General features: G+C 36.8%; 1 protein-coding gene across 1 annotated transcript; it reads left to right on the top strand.

The window, feature by feature from the left end:
* The first annotated feature begins 914 nt into the window (after positions 1-914).
* On the top strand, positions 915-7951 carry LOC108260576 (fucolectin-1). The gene is made up of 8 exons (XM_053677567.1): positions 915-1075; positions 1277-1316; positions 1608-1652; positions 2378-2660; positions 3934-4073; positions 4174-4265; positions 4411-4494; positions 6010-7951. Exons 2-7 carry the CDS (start codon positions 1280-1282, stop codon positions 4486-4488), a joined length of 675 nt encoding a protein of 224 aa, XP_053533542.1. The 5' UTR covers positions 915-1075; positions 1277-1279; the 3' UTR covers positions 4489-4494; positions 6010-7951.
* Positions 7952-20657: the final 12706 nt, after the last annotated feature.

Raw genomic sequence — 20657 nt, 5'->3', positions numbered from 1 at the left:
AGGAACATGTGGTAGATTAGATACAGGAAAAAATACGATGTATAGCTTACATAAAAATATTACATTCTCATCAAAACTTGATTTCCCTGCTTATGATAAACTTAAACCAGTTTCTAATTACAAGATTGAATTAAGTTAATTGAATGTGATCAATTAATGTTGTATTAATTATTAATTATTGTTTATTGATTAAATTATTGTTTATTGTTTATTGTTTATTGATTAAAATGTGTGTGATAGATAGCACAGTGGTAATATGACTGTTGCAAAATGCCAGCAACCTGGGTTTGATCGTCAGCTGAGGTGAGAGTGCAGATTTTGATTTTATTCAGGGCATTTAAAATGTAATGTCAAATCATGTTGGCTGTACAAACTGTGTTAATGTAACTCAATTCAATCACATGGAATTGTTGTATGCGTTTGAATTAAGTCAATTCAATGCTAATGAATTATTAGCACATGCATATTATGTGCTATTATTAATTAATATTATCCTGGTGTCCATTTTTTTAGAGAACAGCTTCCTCTTAAAGTATAATGAATCTGCACATTTTAACAGTTCAAGTGGAGATGTTATTAATGTTTTGTCACATTAATGATTCTGTGTCTCATTGCTAGAAATGAAAACCTCTTAACTCTGAAAGTCAGTTTAACAATATTCATCTCTTAATGGAGAAACAACAATTAATGTGTCATCAGATGACCAAAAGGAATGCTGGGTGATCCATCACATCAGTTTTAACCTGACATTTTTGCTTTTGCTCCACACATTTGTACAACAGTTTTTATGAATCAGACATAAATTCATTCATAAATCAATTATCACACTGGATAAAAGCAATTCCTATATTATGTATTTCTGTATGTATAAAACCTAAATGGAAGATTTTTGCTTCATGTTTTTTTTTTTTTTTTACAACTTTGTTATAGACTGATGTTTGAGGCAAACTTATTTGCATTTGTAAAGCACAATGTGAATTTGCCTTTTAAATAAACTACACATTCATTTAGTGATACACCAGGTGGACAGCTCCGAGTTTCATGGGTCAAAGAGATGAAGAGCATGTAGAGCAAGGTAAGAAATCTCTCTAAACGGGGGCTTTATTTGGCTTAATGCATTATATATTTGATATATGATGCACTTCATATAAATTGATCTACACAGTAAAAGTCTGATTCTTAAGTGGTGAATGCCAAATTGCTTTCTCAGTTGACTACATTCCTTTCCTTCAAGTGCTGTTGTAAATCTAAAGTTGTTATCTTTCTATTTGAACAGAAAATGGAGAATTCACAGAGGCCCATGCTTCTATTTTTAGGTAAACTCTCATTTGAAGGGATCAAACTGATATAGTTAAACGAACAAACAAACAATAACCAAAAAAAAAAATATATATATATATATATATATATATATATATATATATATATATATATATATATATATATATATATATATATATATAGTGTTAGTTGCATTACAGTAATAATGATTTAATACCTTTTATAGATTTTTGTGAAAATACCTATCAAAAGTTATTCCTCTTACGTCTCTCCCCAAGCAGACACACAGTCAAATGTATCATTTTAGATTGCATGTTTTTGCACAGGGATATGCATTTTCTCATTGCAGTGGATTCTGACCCATGAGGAAGGTAAGACTATACTAAAATACAGAAATAGATACATACATATATACATATACACACATGTACATATATACACACACCATGGGGTCCAAATGTCTGAGACCACAATGAAAATCTGGAAATAAACAAGTTTTAGAATTCTGAAAAGTTTAAAACCAAGAGAGAAATGTTTAATATTTTGAATATTTAATATTGAAAATTCTGCACTATTTCTAGGTCCCTAATTGTAAAATACATTTGTGATATTGACCATGTTAATTGCATTGTACAAATGTCTAATCTCTTCTATTGAAGTATGTGTTCATACGACACTCCCATGGATGTGATCTAAAATGGATTATAAGGTTTTGCACAAACTTGTGGAGTCCATGCCAGCTCGAGTTCAGAGTCATTAAAGCAAAAAGGGGACATACTAAATATTAAGAAACTCAGAAATTAATGTAAATATTTCAAAGATTCTACTAAGTTATAGTCAATAATATAATTTCTAATTAAAACTGTTAAATTAAATGTAAAAAATGAAAATAGAAAGATTTTCCACTAGTGCTCTCAGACTTTGGGACCCGACTGTGTGCGTGTTTGTGCATTTGCATGTGTGTGTGTGTGTGTGTGTGTGTGTGTGTGTGTGTGTGTGTGTGTGTGTGTGTGTGTGTGTAAACAAACAATTAATAAAAAATAAAATTTTGTTCAAGATTAATGAATGAATAAATATGTTCTCTTCTTACCTCCAGTCAATGTGGCCTTAGGAGGAATAACAACACAATCTTCTTTATATCTTAACTATTACCCTGGCTACTTTGCTATCGATGGCAACAGAGACTCTTACTTTAATTCCTACTCATGTTCCTGTACAAATTCTGACTATAACCCATGGTGGAGGGTGGATTTGTTGGCGATGTATGATATTAGCAGTGTAATCATCACTAACAGAGGGGACTGCTGTCCAAAACGGATAAATGGTGCTGAGATTCGCATTGGCAACTCCTTGGTCAACAACGGCAACAATAACCCCAGGTGAAATTATTAAAAATACATCTATATAAAGAATATCAGCATAAGAGTAAGAGGTTATTTATGGAGTTTTATTAACAATTCAAAAAGCTTCCTGCGTATACGGCTTTGCAATTTGGTAACAAATATTTGTATGTATTTACAACTTTAATAAGGCATTACAACATTCCTATAAAATTGTTATTATATTGTAATGTACATACTTACAAAGCACTTGAAGTCTTTTTAAAAAGCTGTTTAAGAAATATATTGTGAAATATTTTTAACTGACTATTTTTAAATAGTCAATCATAAGATTGGTATTGCTGATTTTAAAATATTTTACACTATATTTTTAAGTATAACTCAAACATTTAAATTTAAAATTATTACAGAAAATGTACATAAAATATATTACAGCAGTTCTTTACCTGATTCGCAAGGACATTTCAAAATGTACAAATTGTGTAATTCTGACATGTAAATTGACAAGGAGTGAATTACGACTTACTGACAGTAGTTCTGACTACATGCCAAATCGCAGGTTTATATGAATGCACTTATTGTAACATGTTAGTCCTAAAACTTATGAAAATACATGATAGCCATAAACAGATTTTTTCTGTAATTGTTAAGAATATAGTAGAATACTGCAATATGTCTCTCTCTCTCTCTCTCTCTCTCTCTCTCTCTCTCTCTGTGTGTGTGTGTGTGTGTGTGTGTGTGTGTGTGTGTGTGTGTGTATGTTTGTGTGTGTGTGTATATTATAGTAACTTAGCTACATATTACATTTTCTCATCTTCCCTCCAGTCAATAGGGAATCCTTCTATGCCTTAGAAGGAATAGTGACAGTGTGAATCACAGAAGGGTTTAATTGAGAAGTTTTTTCATCCTTTCTTTTAGCTTTTAGAATGGAGGGCTGCATTTTTCTTATTAACTTCAGGGGAGAGAAAAAAGAGAGGGTGGTGCTGGAATGACTGTCTATAGCTGCTATTATGTAAGGGATAACAGGAACTAACTTGTCTCACAGGAGTTCTGCAACATTAAACATGACTGTAAACTGAGAAAAAGTATGATCTGTCATTCGTTAATAATTTATAAATTATTCTCCACACTCCGGTATGAAAAGAATCAACTTCAGGGTGGTGACAGATATATTAAACATCATTAACCTTGGATTTAATATATAAAACTAACTTTAAAAAAAATTCCCCTCATCTCTCTCTCTCTCTCTCTCTCTCGCTCTCTCTCTCTCTCTCTCTCTCTCTCTCTCTCTCTCTCTCTCGCTCTCTCTCAGATGTGACGTTATCTCTAGCATCCCTGCTGGTGCCTCTGCAAATTACACCTGCAAAATGAGGGGTCGTTATGTGAACATCATCATTCCCAATGTTAGCCAGTTTCTCACACTCTGTGAAGTGGAAGTCTATGGGGTTCCAGGTTACACTTTTATACCCAGTTCACAATTTCATATAAACACTTAAAGTCAAATTAAGTTTTACAACAGCTGATAAATATCAACCCTGCTAATTTTTTTTAGTGCCTGTTACTAAGAGGGCATTTCTGAGATTAAAGTTTAACAGCAGTGAGGATCTCATGAACCCTACCGTGAGGGACAAAGTTCTTCAAAAGGTTTGTGTTTATGACATGTATGGAAGATACACACACACACACACACACACACACACACATATATATATATATATATATATATATATATATATATATATATATATATATATATATATATATACCTAATAATAATTTTTCATCATAGATGATATCTGCGAATGTCCAGCCATCAGTGCTTCATATCCGTTGGACAAAGGAACCAGAGGTGGAAACTGAAACTTAAAGAACGGTAGGAAATATCACTACTTCTACTGCTAATAATAATAGTAATATAGCCATAAGCGGCAATCTGCAGGGTCCAAACACTCCTTGCATATAGCACCCCCAATAGCCAGTTCTTGTCAACATTCATAGAACAATAAAGAGACCACACGTGAACATACTCACACATATCACATTTTGTGAAGATAGCTCAGTGCTAGTTGTTTAACGTACCTGGTGAAAGCCAACTGGCAGAAGGCAGACATTTTTTTTTTTAAGTATTTCAGTTACAGATTAGCAGAAAGCGCACACCAAATTCAGCTCAATTGGAATTTTGGTTTGAAGAGAAACAGCTACTTGAACTTAATGCTGACCCCTATGAACATGAACAGCACCCCCCAGGTAGCCATTTTGAGTCAGATACTAGGAGGTCCTTCCCTGAATTTTCTATTCAAGTTTTGTGGCAATAGCTTAATGGGAACCTTTTCAATTATCTGCTGATATCTGATTGGCTAATGACAGGCATGTTTTTTTTCAGTTGACATTTTTCATGTTGACATTTGTAAACAGCAACATCTCACTTCCCTGAGTAATGGGAGGGAGTACTACAACCCCAATTCCAAAAAAGTTTTGATGTTGTGAAAAATGTAAATAAAAACAGAATGCAATGATTTGCAAATCTCATAAGCCCATATGTTATTCACAATAGAATGTAGAAATCAAATCAACTGTTTAAACTGAGGAAATGTACTATTTAAAGGGAAAAAAAATAGGTAACTTTGAATTTGATGGGTGCAACACGTCTCAAAAAAATTGGGACGGGGGAACAAAAGGCTGGAACAGTAAGTGTTACTAAAAAGAAACAGCTGGAGGAACATTGAGCAACTAATTATGTTAATTGGCAACAGGTCAGTAACATGATTGGGTATAAAAAAGTGTATCTTAGAGAGGCAGAGTCTTTCAGAAGTAAAGGCCAGTGTACACAATTCTGCGAAAATCTATAATTTGTGGAACAATTTCAGAATAATGCTCCTCATTGTAAAATTGTGAAAGCTATGAATATCTCATCATGATATCATGACAAAATTCAGAGAATCTGGAGAAATCTGTGGCCCAAGTCTCTTTCAATAAATCTAAAATAAACACCTCATTACAGATAACTTCATCATATCAACGACTAAAAGTTTTTATTAAAGAATAGCAATGCAAATCTGTTTATTATTAGACTTTGATTATGTGGAGCGTTTGCCATACAAATCTCTGTGAATGATTTGCTATTTGCTATTAAAGGATAATTTATTACAATGAGCACATTAATATAAACTTGAGATATGAATTGCAGCCTTCAGACCTTCTGACCTATCAGATTCCAGAGTGCAACAGCAGTGTGATATAATTTCTATTAAATACACAAAAATCTCTATTGATAGTGCCATGAAATTTGCAGAACATCAGTTTACTGTTACTTATTTATTAATTCATTAATTTATTTATTTTACCTGAGTGATATGACAGTCAATAATTTTGTCATTCTGACTTACAGGTGGCAAAAATATATCTTAAACAAGAAGAAGTGGTGAAAGAACAAAAACAACAACAACAAAAAAACATCAAATGTGTGAGGTTTTAGGTGTAGCACTTGGAACTACTAGCCAACTGATGCAATACATTTATTAGTTAGAAGTACTAGAATTGTTTGTTTGTTTGTTTTGGAAATGTATCTATGAAAAACTATTGTTATTAGGCCTACAACAGCGTTCTTACAAGGTGCTTGAAGTGCTTGATTTTGGCATTTGGTAATTTAAGTACTGGAAACACTTGAAAATAGCCATTTTTTTTTATCTAACAGTGCTTAAAAAGTGCAAAATCAGGATTTTAGCAGTGCAGAGCAGCAGCTTTCAAAAGGTTTGAAAGTGACTGCTGCTGAACCTATAGTCTTTTATTGGGCCGCGGTTCAGTCACTATTTCATACTTGTTCTGTTGTCTGACAACAGAAACAGAAAAAATACATGAGAACAGCTAAAGTAAATGAGAACAGCTTTATTGGGAATTTGGCTATAAAGGGCTGACATTAGGCAGAAGGAAAATATGATGTAATGATGTAATTAATATGCTAATTAGCACATGACATCATCTAGAAACGTTTGGACACAGTGCTCCTGTCACTCACTTGGAGTATTTTAACATTATAGTGAAGATGAAGCAATGCCTGGGAAATTCAAATTTAGTCCATCACAGCTGGGAAAAGGAGCTATATTAAAATTGGCTGTGTTTATTATTATTATTATTATTATTATTATTATTATTATTATTATTATTATTATTATTATTATTAATATTTTTTGGAATTTTAAAAAGAAGAAATAAGGAATGTTTGAATGACATCTCTTGTATAGTCCATGAAAACAAAAGCATAAACAGTACTTGAAAAGTCCTTGAAAATCCTGGCATTTCATTATGAAGCATCTGTACGGACTCTGCTACTATGTACTATGTGATTGATGTATTAAACATGACCCCTTGATTTCTGTGTTTAGCATAGTTATACCTTGGATTGAGTTTAAAATAATAGCTAGATTTTCTGGTAGAGTGATGCTGATTAAGATTCTCTGACAAATATTATTCAGTAGATAGAGTATATTCAGTAGTCTTTCTGGGAAAGTGAGAATTTCTAGGTTAACATAAAAGAAAATAAAACACTCAAATTATCCTGGTTGTAAGAACTGCTCATTCAGCTGTACACCTTTACAATTTTCACTGCGGATATATCATGAGCTTTATTGAAAGAATATAATACTCCTAATCCTCGTCACCTCCCAGCCAATCAGTCATCACAGTCTTGATGAAATTTGGTATAGTTGGAAGCATGTTTAAAACATAGAAAGTGCTGAAATCATGTAAGAATGAGGTTTTACTCACTGGCCTAAATGTGTTCACTTTAAACTTTGTTCCTTCCCTTGAACACTTCCCATGTTTGTATAATGATGATTTTCAGTACAGCACATTACCAATTATTAATGGGCTTTTAATATATTTATTTATTTGTTTGTTTACTTATGTGAGACAATCATGGGATTTTGTATTTAATACATGTTCTTTTTTATGCTTTTACATAATTTTATCTTATTTGTCTCATCCTTGTTCATTCCCTTAAATCAACATTTCCCATTGTTAGTATCAGAATCTTATTTAACATGCAACATATTCAATAATCTGTAATGAAGACTCAATAAAGAAATTCTCATTACACAGAGTATCCAGAATGTTTCTGAAACACTTCAGCCTATGATTAGCCATAAATTCGTGGGAGGACATTGTAGCAGTCTCTGAGGATTTCTTCTTATCACACCACTGTAAAAACCCAAACCACTAAATACTGGCTTCTTCTTTTAATTTGATTGTCAGTGCTCAACTCAAACCAACAACTGAATCATTACAAATATCAGGAATGATTGTGTTTGAAATAAACCACTGATTATATCCTACTTGTTTGTTTCTAGATTGTATGACTTATTTAGCCAAATCTAAACTCACCTCTCTATTTGTGTAATTGGATACTCAGGATAATCAATTTTCACTCTGGTCACTTAATTATAAATAAAACTATCAAATAAATATGTGACACACTTTTAGCACAATGTGCTCTCAGATGACTGTGAGTGGGTGACTGTGTTCACTTTCAAAAGGAACTTCACGTTACGTTAGCTTAACACTGTGGTTAGCGCCCTTGCGTGTGACTTGTATAGCGCTTTTTACAATGGACATTGTCTCAAAGCAGCTTTACAGAAACATATAAACACGGTATACAGATTTTAAATGTGCAAATTTATCCCGATTGAGCAAGCCAGTGGCGACGGTGGCAAGGAAAAACTCCCTAAGATATTAGGAGGAAAAAACCTTGAGAGAAACCAGACTCAGAAGGGAACGCATCCTCGTCTGGGTAACAACGGATAGTGTAAAAGTAAAGGAAATAGCCTCTAATATTCTCAAACCAGCTTGTCTGGCATCAACATTCATACCATCATCCCTGAGATCACTGAGATTCTGATGTTTGAGGTGAGCACTAACTGTAGCATACTGAAATACTTACCTGTATCTGCATGATATATGCATTGTGCAGCTGGCACATGAATTAGGTTAGTTCTTCTTCAAATACACCCTGCAGAAGCAAATAAGATCGGCACTCCAGCTGCTTTGAGTAGCCTAATGCAAAATGTATTCAAAATATTATTTTTCAGTCCTCAGCGCATGGGCATTTAACGTGTAATTTCACAAGTTTTTCCATGTCTGTGTGGGTTTCCTCTGGGTTCCCTGGTTTCCTCCCACCTCCCAAAAACATACTCAGTGCATTGGCTCTGCTAAATTGCCCTATAAGTGTGAATGAGTGCTATACAGGGTGTATTGTTGGTGTATTCCGTGTGCACAGTGTTCCTAGGGTGAGATAGTTTACAGAAGGTAACTGAAATAAGAAAACTGATTATACTGTTTCCCTATAATTTGATGAGACTTATGAACAGCAGATGTCACCACTACACCATTTTCTTCTTGAGAAACATGAAATGTCCTGCAAATGTGTTGGCATGATATGAAGTCTGATCATTATAGGAATGTGGTTAGGTTGTTAAATTAGGTTAAATTAATGCATTTTATAAAGACTTCTATAGCCACTGTGTACACTAACCTTAATGCGTATGACGTCATGCAATATGTTGAAATAATAATAATAATAATAATAATAATAATAATAATAGTCGAATAATCGTTATCATTGGTCGGTCAGTTCACTGGACAGGAATGTGATGCAAAAACAGACATAAAAGTAATTGAATAAAGGTCTACTAGCCTGTAGTCTATGAAACAAATATCGTGCACGTGTGTGTTCTATTTCACTCTCTTTTCAGGGTGAACATATTGAAGGATATTTTGTAGATCTAGCACAAAATAAACTTTACATTGGAAAAAAAAAAGAACCTTTGCGTACCAAGGTTATAATCACTGAGTGAACGTAGGGTTTAGCATTTACCTACCTCAATTTCCCCACAGTCTGTGTGTGTAAAGGAAAATTGGTACGTGGATGAACAGTGTGTCGTTGTTTATACACTAGAGGGGAAATGTTGAATAGTTGGAGTGATCAGCAGCTGTAGATGCGCCTCTATAGCGCCGCTGTTCTAAATGCTGAGGGCGGGACCTGCTTGTTGGGTTGCCAGATCAGGATATTTAAGAGCTTCTATTAAAATGAGTGGTGGACTGAACCTTCGGTTAGTACAGAAAGTAGGCACAACTAATACGTCTAGGTCATATATAGTTAGTAGTAGCAGCTGTAATAATAATAATAATAACAAAAAAGAACCTATTATCCCGTATTCATAAGAAACTATTGTCAACATAACCTATAGTTATATCATATCAAAGTCATTATAACATGATTATCTGGTTATCAAACTGACTCCATTACTATAACGCGCTGATCACCTGCATTTCCCAAAGAATGGCTTCCGCAGGCTTTAACGGGAGAAAATTTTTAAAAATATATATTCAGTTGTATTGGTTCTATGTCCGCTCAATACACATTATTAAGACAATGCACATTATGTCCTTTTTGTGAGTTTATTTCTTGAGAAATAGAAGAGAGAAGCTTGAATGTGCAGCAAATGTCCAATATAAACCCAATTTTAACGCTATGCGCGGTTTACAAAACTGAGGGTGCGGATTACAAAACTGAGGGCGCGGTTTACAAAACTGAGGGTATGGTTTACAAAACTGAGGGCGCGGATTGCAAAACTGAGGGCGCGGTTTACAAAACTGAGGGTACGGTTTACAAAACTGAGGGCACGGATTACAAAACTGAGGGTACAGATTACAAAACTGAAGGCATGGATTGCAAAATTGAGGATACGGATTACACATGGCTGTATTTTTTTTTCTTACCTGACACTAGGGGGGCTCTGTACACAGACACTAACACGAGCCATGTCCAGAAAGAGTGTACATTTCAGATTTACAGATGATATTGGATCACATGTCGAAGCAGAGGGAAAATATAATGGCCATGTAGGCGACGACACAGAGCTCAGTCATGGTAAGTGCCCCAGGCACAAATTCACTCATAAAACCTTTAGAAAATATTGTCTGTTTTTATATTTATGAGCCCTGCATGTATACAAGAGAGAAGAACTTTGTATATTTTGTAAAACCTTATTTTGACAGGTCTAGCTCAAAGGTCATCATCAATCATATTTATGTTGACAGGTTTTGACAGGTGTAGGTCATAGGTCATCACCAGCTGTCATTATCTTGAAAGGTGTAGGTCATTACAAACAGTCATTATCGTATCAGTTGTCATGAACGATCATCACCAGCTGTCATTATTGTAACAGGTATAGGTCATTACCAACCATCATTTTCCTAACAGTTGTCGTTAACGGTCATCACCAACTGTCATTATCGTAACAGGTGAAGGTTAAAAATTTATAATGTTACACATTCTTTCCCATAGATTAATCATTGATCTTGACAGGCATAGTTAAAGATATATAATGTTACATATGTTAGGTTTGTTGTAATCTGTTGTGTTCCGCTGCATCTGTTTAAATATTTAGGCCATAGCTAATTGATTATTATCAGTAGTAAACTTTAAACCCGGTTCTGTTGCATTCCCGCACACACAAACACACATGTTCTTTCACATAGAATGTATTCATACATAGTATGGTCATGTGCATTCCACACACACACATCCAACCAAAAATATGACACACACACACACACACACACACACACACACACACACACACACACACACACACACACACACACACATCCAACCAAAAATATGACACACACACAGACACACACACACACATCCAACCAAAAATATGACACACACAGACACACACACACATCCAACCAAAATATGACACACACACACACACACACACACACACACACACACACACACACACACACACACACACACACACATGCAACCAAAAATATGACACAGACACACACACATCCAACCAAAAATATCACACACACACACACACATCCAACCAAAAATATGACACACACACACACACACACACACACACACACACACACACATCCAACCAAAAATATGACACACACACACACACACACACACACACACACACACACACACATCCAACCAAAAATATGACACACACACACACACACACACATCCAACCAAAAATATCACACACACACACACACACACACACACACACACACACACACACACACACACACACACACATACATACATACATACATACATACATATCCCTGTCTAACATTCCTGAGCCAGGTCAAAGGTCATCACCAACCATCATTATCTTAAGCGGTGTAGGTCAAAGATTAATATCGGTGGTCCTTCACATAGATCCGTATGTTCAACATTTAAATGACTATATTACTTAAGGTTTAAACATTTTTATTTTGTGATGGCAGCAAGACAAACTATTGTACATTTGGTATCTAGTGATTTTAGAATTAGGCCCCAACTGTCAAATATGTTTTGTGAATGACTTTGTCAGGCAAAGAGAACGTTGGCATGGAAAGAGTATACAAGAGTAATTGGGGTGATCTAATGCTTAGGAGTTCTACAGTACTTCATCTTGGGAACATTCCAACGTGGCTCTCAGAGAGGCATTGTCTAAGGTACATATATATATATATATATATATATATATATATATATATATATATATATATATATATAGATAGATAGATAGATAGATAGATAGATAGATAGATAGATCAGACCACCAGTATGTCTTTACCCACTCCTGATCTGGAGTCAAAATGATTACTTTTTATTTCCTTGTATGATTTTGTGACAGCGAGCAGTCATATACACTATAGGCCAAAGGTATAGAAGCAGGCGAGTTATTTTTAAAGGTTCCAAAATAATTTAACAGTTAAGGCATATTTCCAAGAGAACAGAATATATTAGACATTTAGTGTAAACTAGTGTTAACAAACAAACAAACAAAAAACGTTCTCTGAAATATTTCAGTGAAAATATTTTTCCATATTAAATGCATTATATTAGAAATTCTAGTACAGTCTTTGCTAATCAGTTACCAACTCATACTTTATAATAAGTTGTTTAGGAGCATCTGAATCTGGTAAATAACTTTTATTGCATTTAAGCATACAATAAAAATTAATAAACAAATTAGGAAGAAATGACGTGTACACTACTGCTGAGTATATTAAGTCAAACCATTTTGTTCAAACTTCAGCATGATCCATAGTGTAGCAGAAACTTATGACACCTTATGAATACCATGTGAAGGATTAAGTTGACTAGTCACTTACTTGTGCAGGCTCACTTTGCAGCAGCATTGGCCCCTGTCATGATTTCCCCTTGAAGCAGTGTGCTCTAAGCGCGAATGTGCGAGCACCTGCTTTCCCATTGTTGACAGTAGTGACATCTGGACACGTGTGTTTTGTTTATGTTTCTGTCATGTCTCCTCCCTGTTCTGTTATTGGCTGGGATTTCACGTGTGTCTGTATTGCCCTCAGCTGCTAGCAGTTTAGACGCTCATCATGTCCACGTATATACCGCGCGCCTCCCAGCACACAATGTGGAAGAGTATCATAGAGTTAGATTAGTTCATTTAGTAGTCATAGTCACGTTCCATGTTTATAGTTAGTTCACGCTGGATTATCCGCTCCTAGTTCCTTGTCATAGTTCATGTTTCTCGTTTTGTTTATCGACCCTGTTTTCTGTGACCATGACCTTGATTCATGTTTAACCCTGTGTATGCCTGTTTGCCGATCGCCTGACCTTCGCCTGTTTTGGATTACGTTTATGGATCACGTTTTTGATTTGTCTGCCTGTCTCTCATGGATGCAGCAGGAGAACGGAGAAAACGCAGAACCCGGAAGTCGACGCCAACCGTCCCCGCTATGGACTCAGTCCAATTCCCACAATGGACAATTATGGAGCTTCCTGATCCATTTGACAGATCTTTCGGTGCCCCAGCATATTTTCTGGTAGACTGTCAATTCTATTTCTCCAGCCTGTTAGACCTTAAGCCAGAGGAGAAGCAATGGCTCCGATTCATGTGGTCCTAGTTATTTTGTGAACAGTTTGTGGGAGAGTTCATGATGCGGTTCGGGAGTCAGGAGGTGAGGGTCGAGCTAGAACAACTTTTCGGGGGGGGGGGGGGTAAGTCTGGCAGGCAAACCTGCCCTGCTGTTTACCCACTACTACAGGCAAACTCATGCAGAGCCCCAGCTGAAGGTTAACCTGGCGACCTCTGAGCTCGAACCTGACACCCACGAGGTGGGCTCACCTGCCGAGCTCCAGCTAGAGGTCAACGGGGAGGCTCCAGCATCAGAGCCCCAGCCAGAGGTTAACATGGCAACCTCTGAGCTCGAACCTGAGACCCACGAGGTGGGCTCACCCGCCGAGCTCCAGCTAGAGGTCAACAGGGTGGCGCCAGCATCAGAGCCCCAGCCAGAGGTTAACCTGGCGACCTCAGAGCTCGAACCTGAGACCCACAAGGAGGGCTCACCTGCTGAGATCCAGCTAGAGGTCAACAGGGAGGCTCCAGCACCAGAGCTCAACCCTGAGGTCCAGGTCCAAGTCAAGTCTCAAGTCTCCGAAGTCCAAGTCACGTTTCATGTCCCTGAGGTCCAAGTCAAGTCTCTAGTCTCTGAAGTCCAAGTCAAGTCTCCAGTCTCTGAAATCCAAGTTAAGTCTCAAGTCCCTGAGGTCCAAGTCCAAGTCAAGTCTCCAGTCACTGAAGTCCAAGTCAAGTCTCAAGTCTCTGAAATCCAATTCAAGTCTCAAGTCCCTGAGGTCCAAGTCCAAGTCAAGTCTCAAGTCTCTGAAGTCCAAGTCAAGTCTCAAGTCTCTGAAATCCAAGTCAAGTCTCAAATCCCTGAGGTCCAAGTCCAAGTCAAGTCTCAAGTCTCTGAAATCCAAGTCAAGTCTCCAGTCTCTGAAGTCCAAGTCAAATCTCAAGTCTCTGAAATACAAGTCAAATCTCAAGTCCCTGAGGTCCAAGTCCAAGTCAAGTCTCAAGTCCCTGAGGTCCAAGTCAAGTCTCCAGTCTCTGAAGTCCAAGTCAAGTCTCAAGTTCCTGATGTCACGTCCAAGCCTGCTGATCCAGTTGACCAAGTTCCGCTAATATGTAAGCCTAACAACCAAGTTCTGCTCACACCCAAGTCTACTGACATGGCCGACCAAGTTCTGCTCACGCCCAAGTCTAATGACACGGCCGACCACGTTCTGTTCAAGCCCGAGTCTACCGACCCGGTCACCCAAGTTCAGCCCATGCCCAAGTCTACCGACCCGATCGTCCAAGTTCAGCTCACGCCCAAGTCTACCGACCCAGTCGCCCAGGTTCAGTCCACGCCCAAGTCTACCGACCCGGTCGCTCAAGTTCAGCCCACGCCCAAGACTACCGACACGCACAGCCAAGTTCTGCTTACACCCGAATCTGCTGACACACACAGCCGAGTTCTGCTCACGCCTGAGTCTGCTGACATGGACAACCAAGCTCTGCTCACGTCCATGTCTGCTGATATGCACAACCAAGTGCCTGTTGACACGGACAACCGAGCACTGCCTTCCAGTTCAGCCGGGGACATCGCTCCGCTTTCATGCTCCGACGAGGACGTCGCCCTGCTTCCCTGCTCTGCTGATTACAGCGCTCTGTTTCCCTGTTCAGCCGAGGACGTCGCTCTGCTTTCCTGCTCCGCCGAGGACGTCGCTCTGCCTTCATGCTCCGCCGAGGACTTCGCTCAGCCCGCCTGCCCTGCTGTGAATGTCGCTCTGCCTTCATGCTCCGCCGAGGACTTCGCCCAGCCTGTCTGCCTGGCTGTGGTCATTGTTCAGTCTGCCTGCCCGGCTGTGGTCGTCGCTCCGCTTTCATGCTCCACCGAGGACTTCGCTCACCCTGTCTGCCCGTCTGTGGTCGTCGCTCTGCCTTCATGCTCCGCCGAGGACTTCGCTCAGCCTGCCTAAACTGTCTCTCTTTTAAAATAAACAACTGTTCATACTGCACTTGCATCCGTCCTATCTCCGCTCCGTCACGATACGTGACAGCCCCTCTTCTCCCATGTCAACGTATAAGAAAAGGCAAAAAGTAATAAGATATATAAGAATATATTTATAAAATATAATTCATTATAAGGAAGAAACATAATATTATTTAACAAGGTCTGCCATTCAGCCCTCTTAAGTGTTTGAGCATTATCAGTATTATACGACAGTTGGGACAGTAGTTAGCTTTCAGATGTTAGATGAAAAACAACTTTTTGAGTCACAGTGCCAAACTACTGCAGAATATTTTGATCCTTATTTTCAGCATAAAGGACTGGCATTTATTTAATAGGCACAGCCATATACTTGGTCAGAGGATGTAGGAATTACTTTAAGAAAGGTTAATTGTTTTTGTTCTTTTATCATAGCTTCCGTTTGTATACTTACTTTGGTTAGTGACTTAAACTGTTTTATTAGGAGGTGACAGATTTCGTTAACAGGGAATGATGATAGGTGAAGATTAAGTTGGTATGCGTGTACAAAAGAAAACAGTCTATATGTATATTTGTCTGCTATGTATCTGTTTAAACACTACTTTAATAATGATATAAAGACAGAGAGAGAAAGAGAAAGACAATTAACTAATTCATAGACCCCCTTTCTACCTTTTCAAGTTGGTTATACATGTTTCTTTTCAAGCATTGTTTGAAAATCATTAGTCTGAATTTTAAAGGTTCCTCAGATTTTTGCTTCTTCAGCATCAACAAAGTCTAAACAAAGACTAAACTCAGAAACAATATAACTGGCTGGTTGTGATCAAATTATAAGGCAACGTGAAAGGTGACTTAATTCCCAATGCGATAAATGAGATTTCTCTATGTTCTATATGACCTTTCTACAGTATATGCCACCAAGTCCTAGTTTCCAGCCATCATTATAGCATGGGAGAGGAAATTTTGTTCATCAGATGTGTGATGTACATCTAGACAATCTGATAACAAACTACACACAAAATTTATGTTGAGATTCAGCTTGCTCTTTGTTCCCAAATAACATTGAACCAGATCCATAGTTTACATCATTTGCCCACATGTATTTAATCTGTATTACAAGTACTGAACAAGTTAGGGGAAGAGAATATGTAGCTTTACTTTTCATTGGAACTTTATTGTTTATTTGGATCTGTCTTGATTCATTTTCATACTCAGGTTTTTTTTTATATTCATTTTATTATTATGTTTTATGAAGTATCTTCAACCTAGGAGAGTCTATCATCTAACATAATGTATGAATGTAGGAACATGGATTTTCACCATACGATCCACCAGCACCCTAGTTGAAAAGAAAGTCAAACATGTCAAATCTTCAAAGATCAGGCAGTTCCGGAGTAAGGAAAATAAAAGGACATCACCTGTTTAGATTATATCTATGATTAAGTTCACATTCAATTATGAAATGAAGCTCATGTTGAGGCTATTTCTTCCACAGATGTCTTCAGAAGAAATTGATGACCATTTAAAATTTAAATAATCAATATCAATGTAAAATAAACACTCACATGCAGATACAGAAAGTATGATATTGTGCACAGAGGCAAGACAGACAGGAATATTTGAAAGGAAATTTTTATAATATTTATTAACTATCATATCTATTTAACGTATCTATTTAAATACTTATTAAGATTACTGTGCTAGTGAGTGTGTCAGATGTTCTTTGACCTTTTTTACTAGCTCTAACAATACCAGATGGGAATGATAATTTTTCTATGACAAACTTTGTTCTCACTTCAATATAGTTCAATTAAAAAACAGTTTTGTCCTCACAATTGCATCACAAGATTCAGATGTGGATAAATTTCAACATGGAAGGAAAAGTGAGGAGCTAACATATTTTGACCCAGACACAGCTTATTTGAAGCTAAGAAAAACCCCAACAAGGGAAATACTGAAACAACACCATGAACACTCCTAGATTTCACCTGTTTTTAATAAGGATAATGAATTGTTGCAATTCCTGGTTGAGCTTTGAAAAATCAAGAACAGCATTATTAACATGGAATTGAGTATCACCAAAATACTGAACTGTTACTTGATCTTTGTTCATCAGACAGCCAAGCCTAGTCTAGTCGTGTCCTGGAGGACAATGTTGGAACATTGATGAGTTTGACAGAACATTATTTAAACCTCGACTTAGACAGTTTAAAACTTGCCGTTAGAAGTGTCATGCCCTTCTCCAACAAGCTCTAAACGTTCTGCTTCCACAGCCTTCTGCTTACCAACTCCTGACCATGGCTATCACAGATAGTTGTGTGTTCATGTAATTTTGTGCAGATGCATGCTGTAGTATTGCATTTATGTTGTCTATGAATCAGATAAATCTCTATTAGGATGCATTTGGGTGTGTTCATTAACTGCTAATAAAGTGCTTTAGTTTACTGATTTTCATTCACTCAGCTCAAGCAGGTCATTCCTGCTAATATCTATATAACTACTTTCCATGTCACGTCTTTATCTCCACCACCTTTCAAACAAAGTGATGCCCATGTATTGCCTAACCCTAACCTTACCGAGTGTACCTCCTCACAATCCTTGTGGACAGGCTGAACTGCAGGAAGGAGTTGTTAACAAGATGAGGTTATGGTCTGAATTACCAAGCTACAGTACAGTAATGTGTTTATCTATATTTACTCAAAGCCCTATATAGGAATAGTAAATTGGTGTGTGATTTCATGAAAAGAAAAGTAGCTTCTGTGTGCATAAGAAACAGAGAGAGACCATTTTCTGAGTTGCGTGCATGTGTTTTCTATTTCACTTTCTTTTCAGAGATAAACATATTGGAGGATATTTTGTTGATCTGGCACAAAATTAAAAGTAATTAAATTACATGAAAAAAAAGGGGAACCTTTGGGTACCAAGGTTATAAGTTATAAACTTATAACCAAGGGAACATTTAGTGTGTGTGTGTGTGTGTGTATGTGTGTGTGAGAGAGTATAACATATGGCTAGTGCATAAATTGCACCTAATACGTCTAGGTCACTAGTTACTATTAGCTGTAATTTAATTTAAAAAAGAGAACCTAGTATGTTTATTAGAAACCAACCAAAATCACTTGAGGAGTGAGACACGCAACCAGAGGTTACAAAGGAACCAGGGTATCTTCTACGCAAACAAAGGCCTCTCTCACATTGGCTTATGTTAATGTTCATGAGTTCCCCATGAGGAGAACACTGAACAACAATGGTGTGAATTACAGTGTTACAAGAAGAAAGCCACTACTCTCCAAAAAGAACATTGCTGCCCACCTGCAGTTTGCTAATGATTATGTGGAAAAGTCTGTTGGAAAAATGTTTTGTGTATGGAAAAATATCACCTTTTGGTTTAAATAAGAAATGTTATGTATGGAGAAAGCAAACACTACATTCCAGGTTAAGAACCTTACTTATAAGAACCTTGCAATAATTGATGGAACAATGCATTCTGAATTATACCAGTGAATTCTAAAGGAAAATTTCAAGACATCTGTCTGTGAACTGAATCTCAAGAGAAAGTGGGTCATGCAACAGGCCAACAACCCTAAGCACACAAGCACATACGGGTCTACCAAAGAATGGTTAAAGAAGAATAAAATTCATGTTTTGTAATTGCCAAGTCAGTGTCCTGACCTTAATCCAATAGAAATGTTGTGGAAGGACCTCAAGCAAGCAGTTCATCTGAGGAAAATCACCAACATCCCAGAGTTGAAGCTGGTCTGTGCTGAGGAATGCGCTAAAATTCTTACAAGCCGATGTGCAGGACTGATCAACAGTAAAAAGAGTGAAAATGTTTAGTTGTGGTTATTTCTGACCAAGGGGTTCACACCATATGCTGAAATCAAAGGTTCAAATAGGATCACATAGTAGAAATAAAATATTCCACACACCATTATACCACCAGCAGCAGTCTTGACTGTTGACACAATGCAGATTCATGCTGCTGATGCCAATGTCTGACCCTATCATCTACATGTCACAACAGAAATCATGATTTGTCAAATCAGACAACGTTTTTCCATTCTTCAACTCTCCAGTTCCAGTGAGTCCACGCCCACTCTAGCCTCAGATTCCTGTTCTTGGCTCAGAGACAGGAGTGGAACCTCATATGGTTGTAGCTTAGCCACCTCATTTGGTTTGACGTGTTGTATGTTGCAAGAGGGTTTTCTGCTCATCACACTTGTAAAGAATTATTGTAATTGTAGCCTTTCTGTCAGCTCGAACCAGTCTGGCCTTTCTCCTCTGACCTTTCTCATCAAAAGGTGTTTGTTTTTCTCCACCATTCTGTGTAAACTTAAGAGATTGCTGTCTGAAAATCCCAGATCAGCCTCTAAGATTCTCAAACCAGCTTGTCTGGCACCAACATTCATACCATCATCACTGAGATTCTGATGTTTGATGTGAATATTAACTGACGATCTTACCTGTATCAGCATGATTTTATGCATTGTGCAGCTGCCACCTGAATTAGCTTAGTTCTTTTTCAAATACATCCTGCAGAAGCAAATAAGATCGGCACTCCTCGAACTTTAAGTAGCCTAATGCAAAATGTATTCAAAATACTATTTTTATTAAACAGTTCTTGAAGAAGGCCAAAACTCCTGAAATTGGTTTCAAGACACTTTATACAGTGTTACCACCATTGAAAAGACCATTTAATTACATATGCTTCAACAGTTAAAAATATATAATAATAATAATAATAATAATAATAATAATAATAATAATAATAATAATGTTTAATTTATATAGCTCCTTACTCATAACCAATGTCGCTTTACAATTACCACGTTTTTAAAAAAAGGAACATGTGGTAGATTAGATACAGGAAAAAATACGATGTATAGTTTACATAAAAATATTACATTCTCATCAAAACTTGATTTCCCTGCTTATGATAAACTTAACTTAAACCAGTTTCTAATTACAAGATTGAATTAAGCTAATTGAATGTGATCAATTAATGTTGTATTAATTATTAATTATTGTTTATTGATTAAATTATTGTTTATTGTTTATTGTTTATTGATTAAAATGTGTGTGATAGATAGCACAGTGGTAATATGACTGTTGCAAAATGCCAGCAACTTGGGTTTGATCGTCAGCTGAGGTGAGAGTGCAGATTTTGATTTTAT

The sequence above is a fragment of the Ictalurus punctatus genome, chromosome 29 (assembly GCF_001660625.3).
Source record: "Ictalurus punctatus breed USDA103 chromosome 29, Coco_2.0, whole genome shotgun sequence".
Classification (NCBI taxonomy): domain Eukaryota; kingdom Metazoa; phylum Chordata; class Actinopteri; order Siluriformes; family Ictaluridae; genus Ictalurus; species Ictalurus punctatus.
The sequence above is the reverse complement of the archived record's forward strand: the minus strand, read 5'-3'. Positions and strand labels throughout refer to the sequence as shown.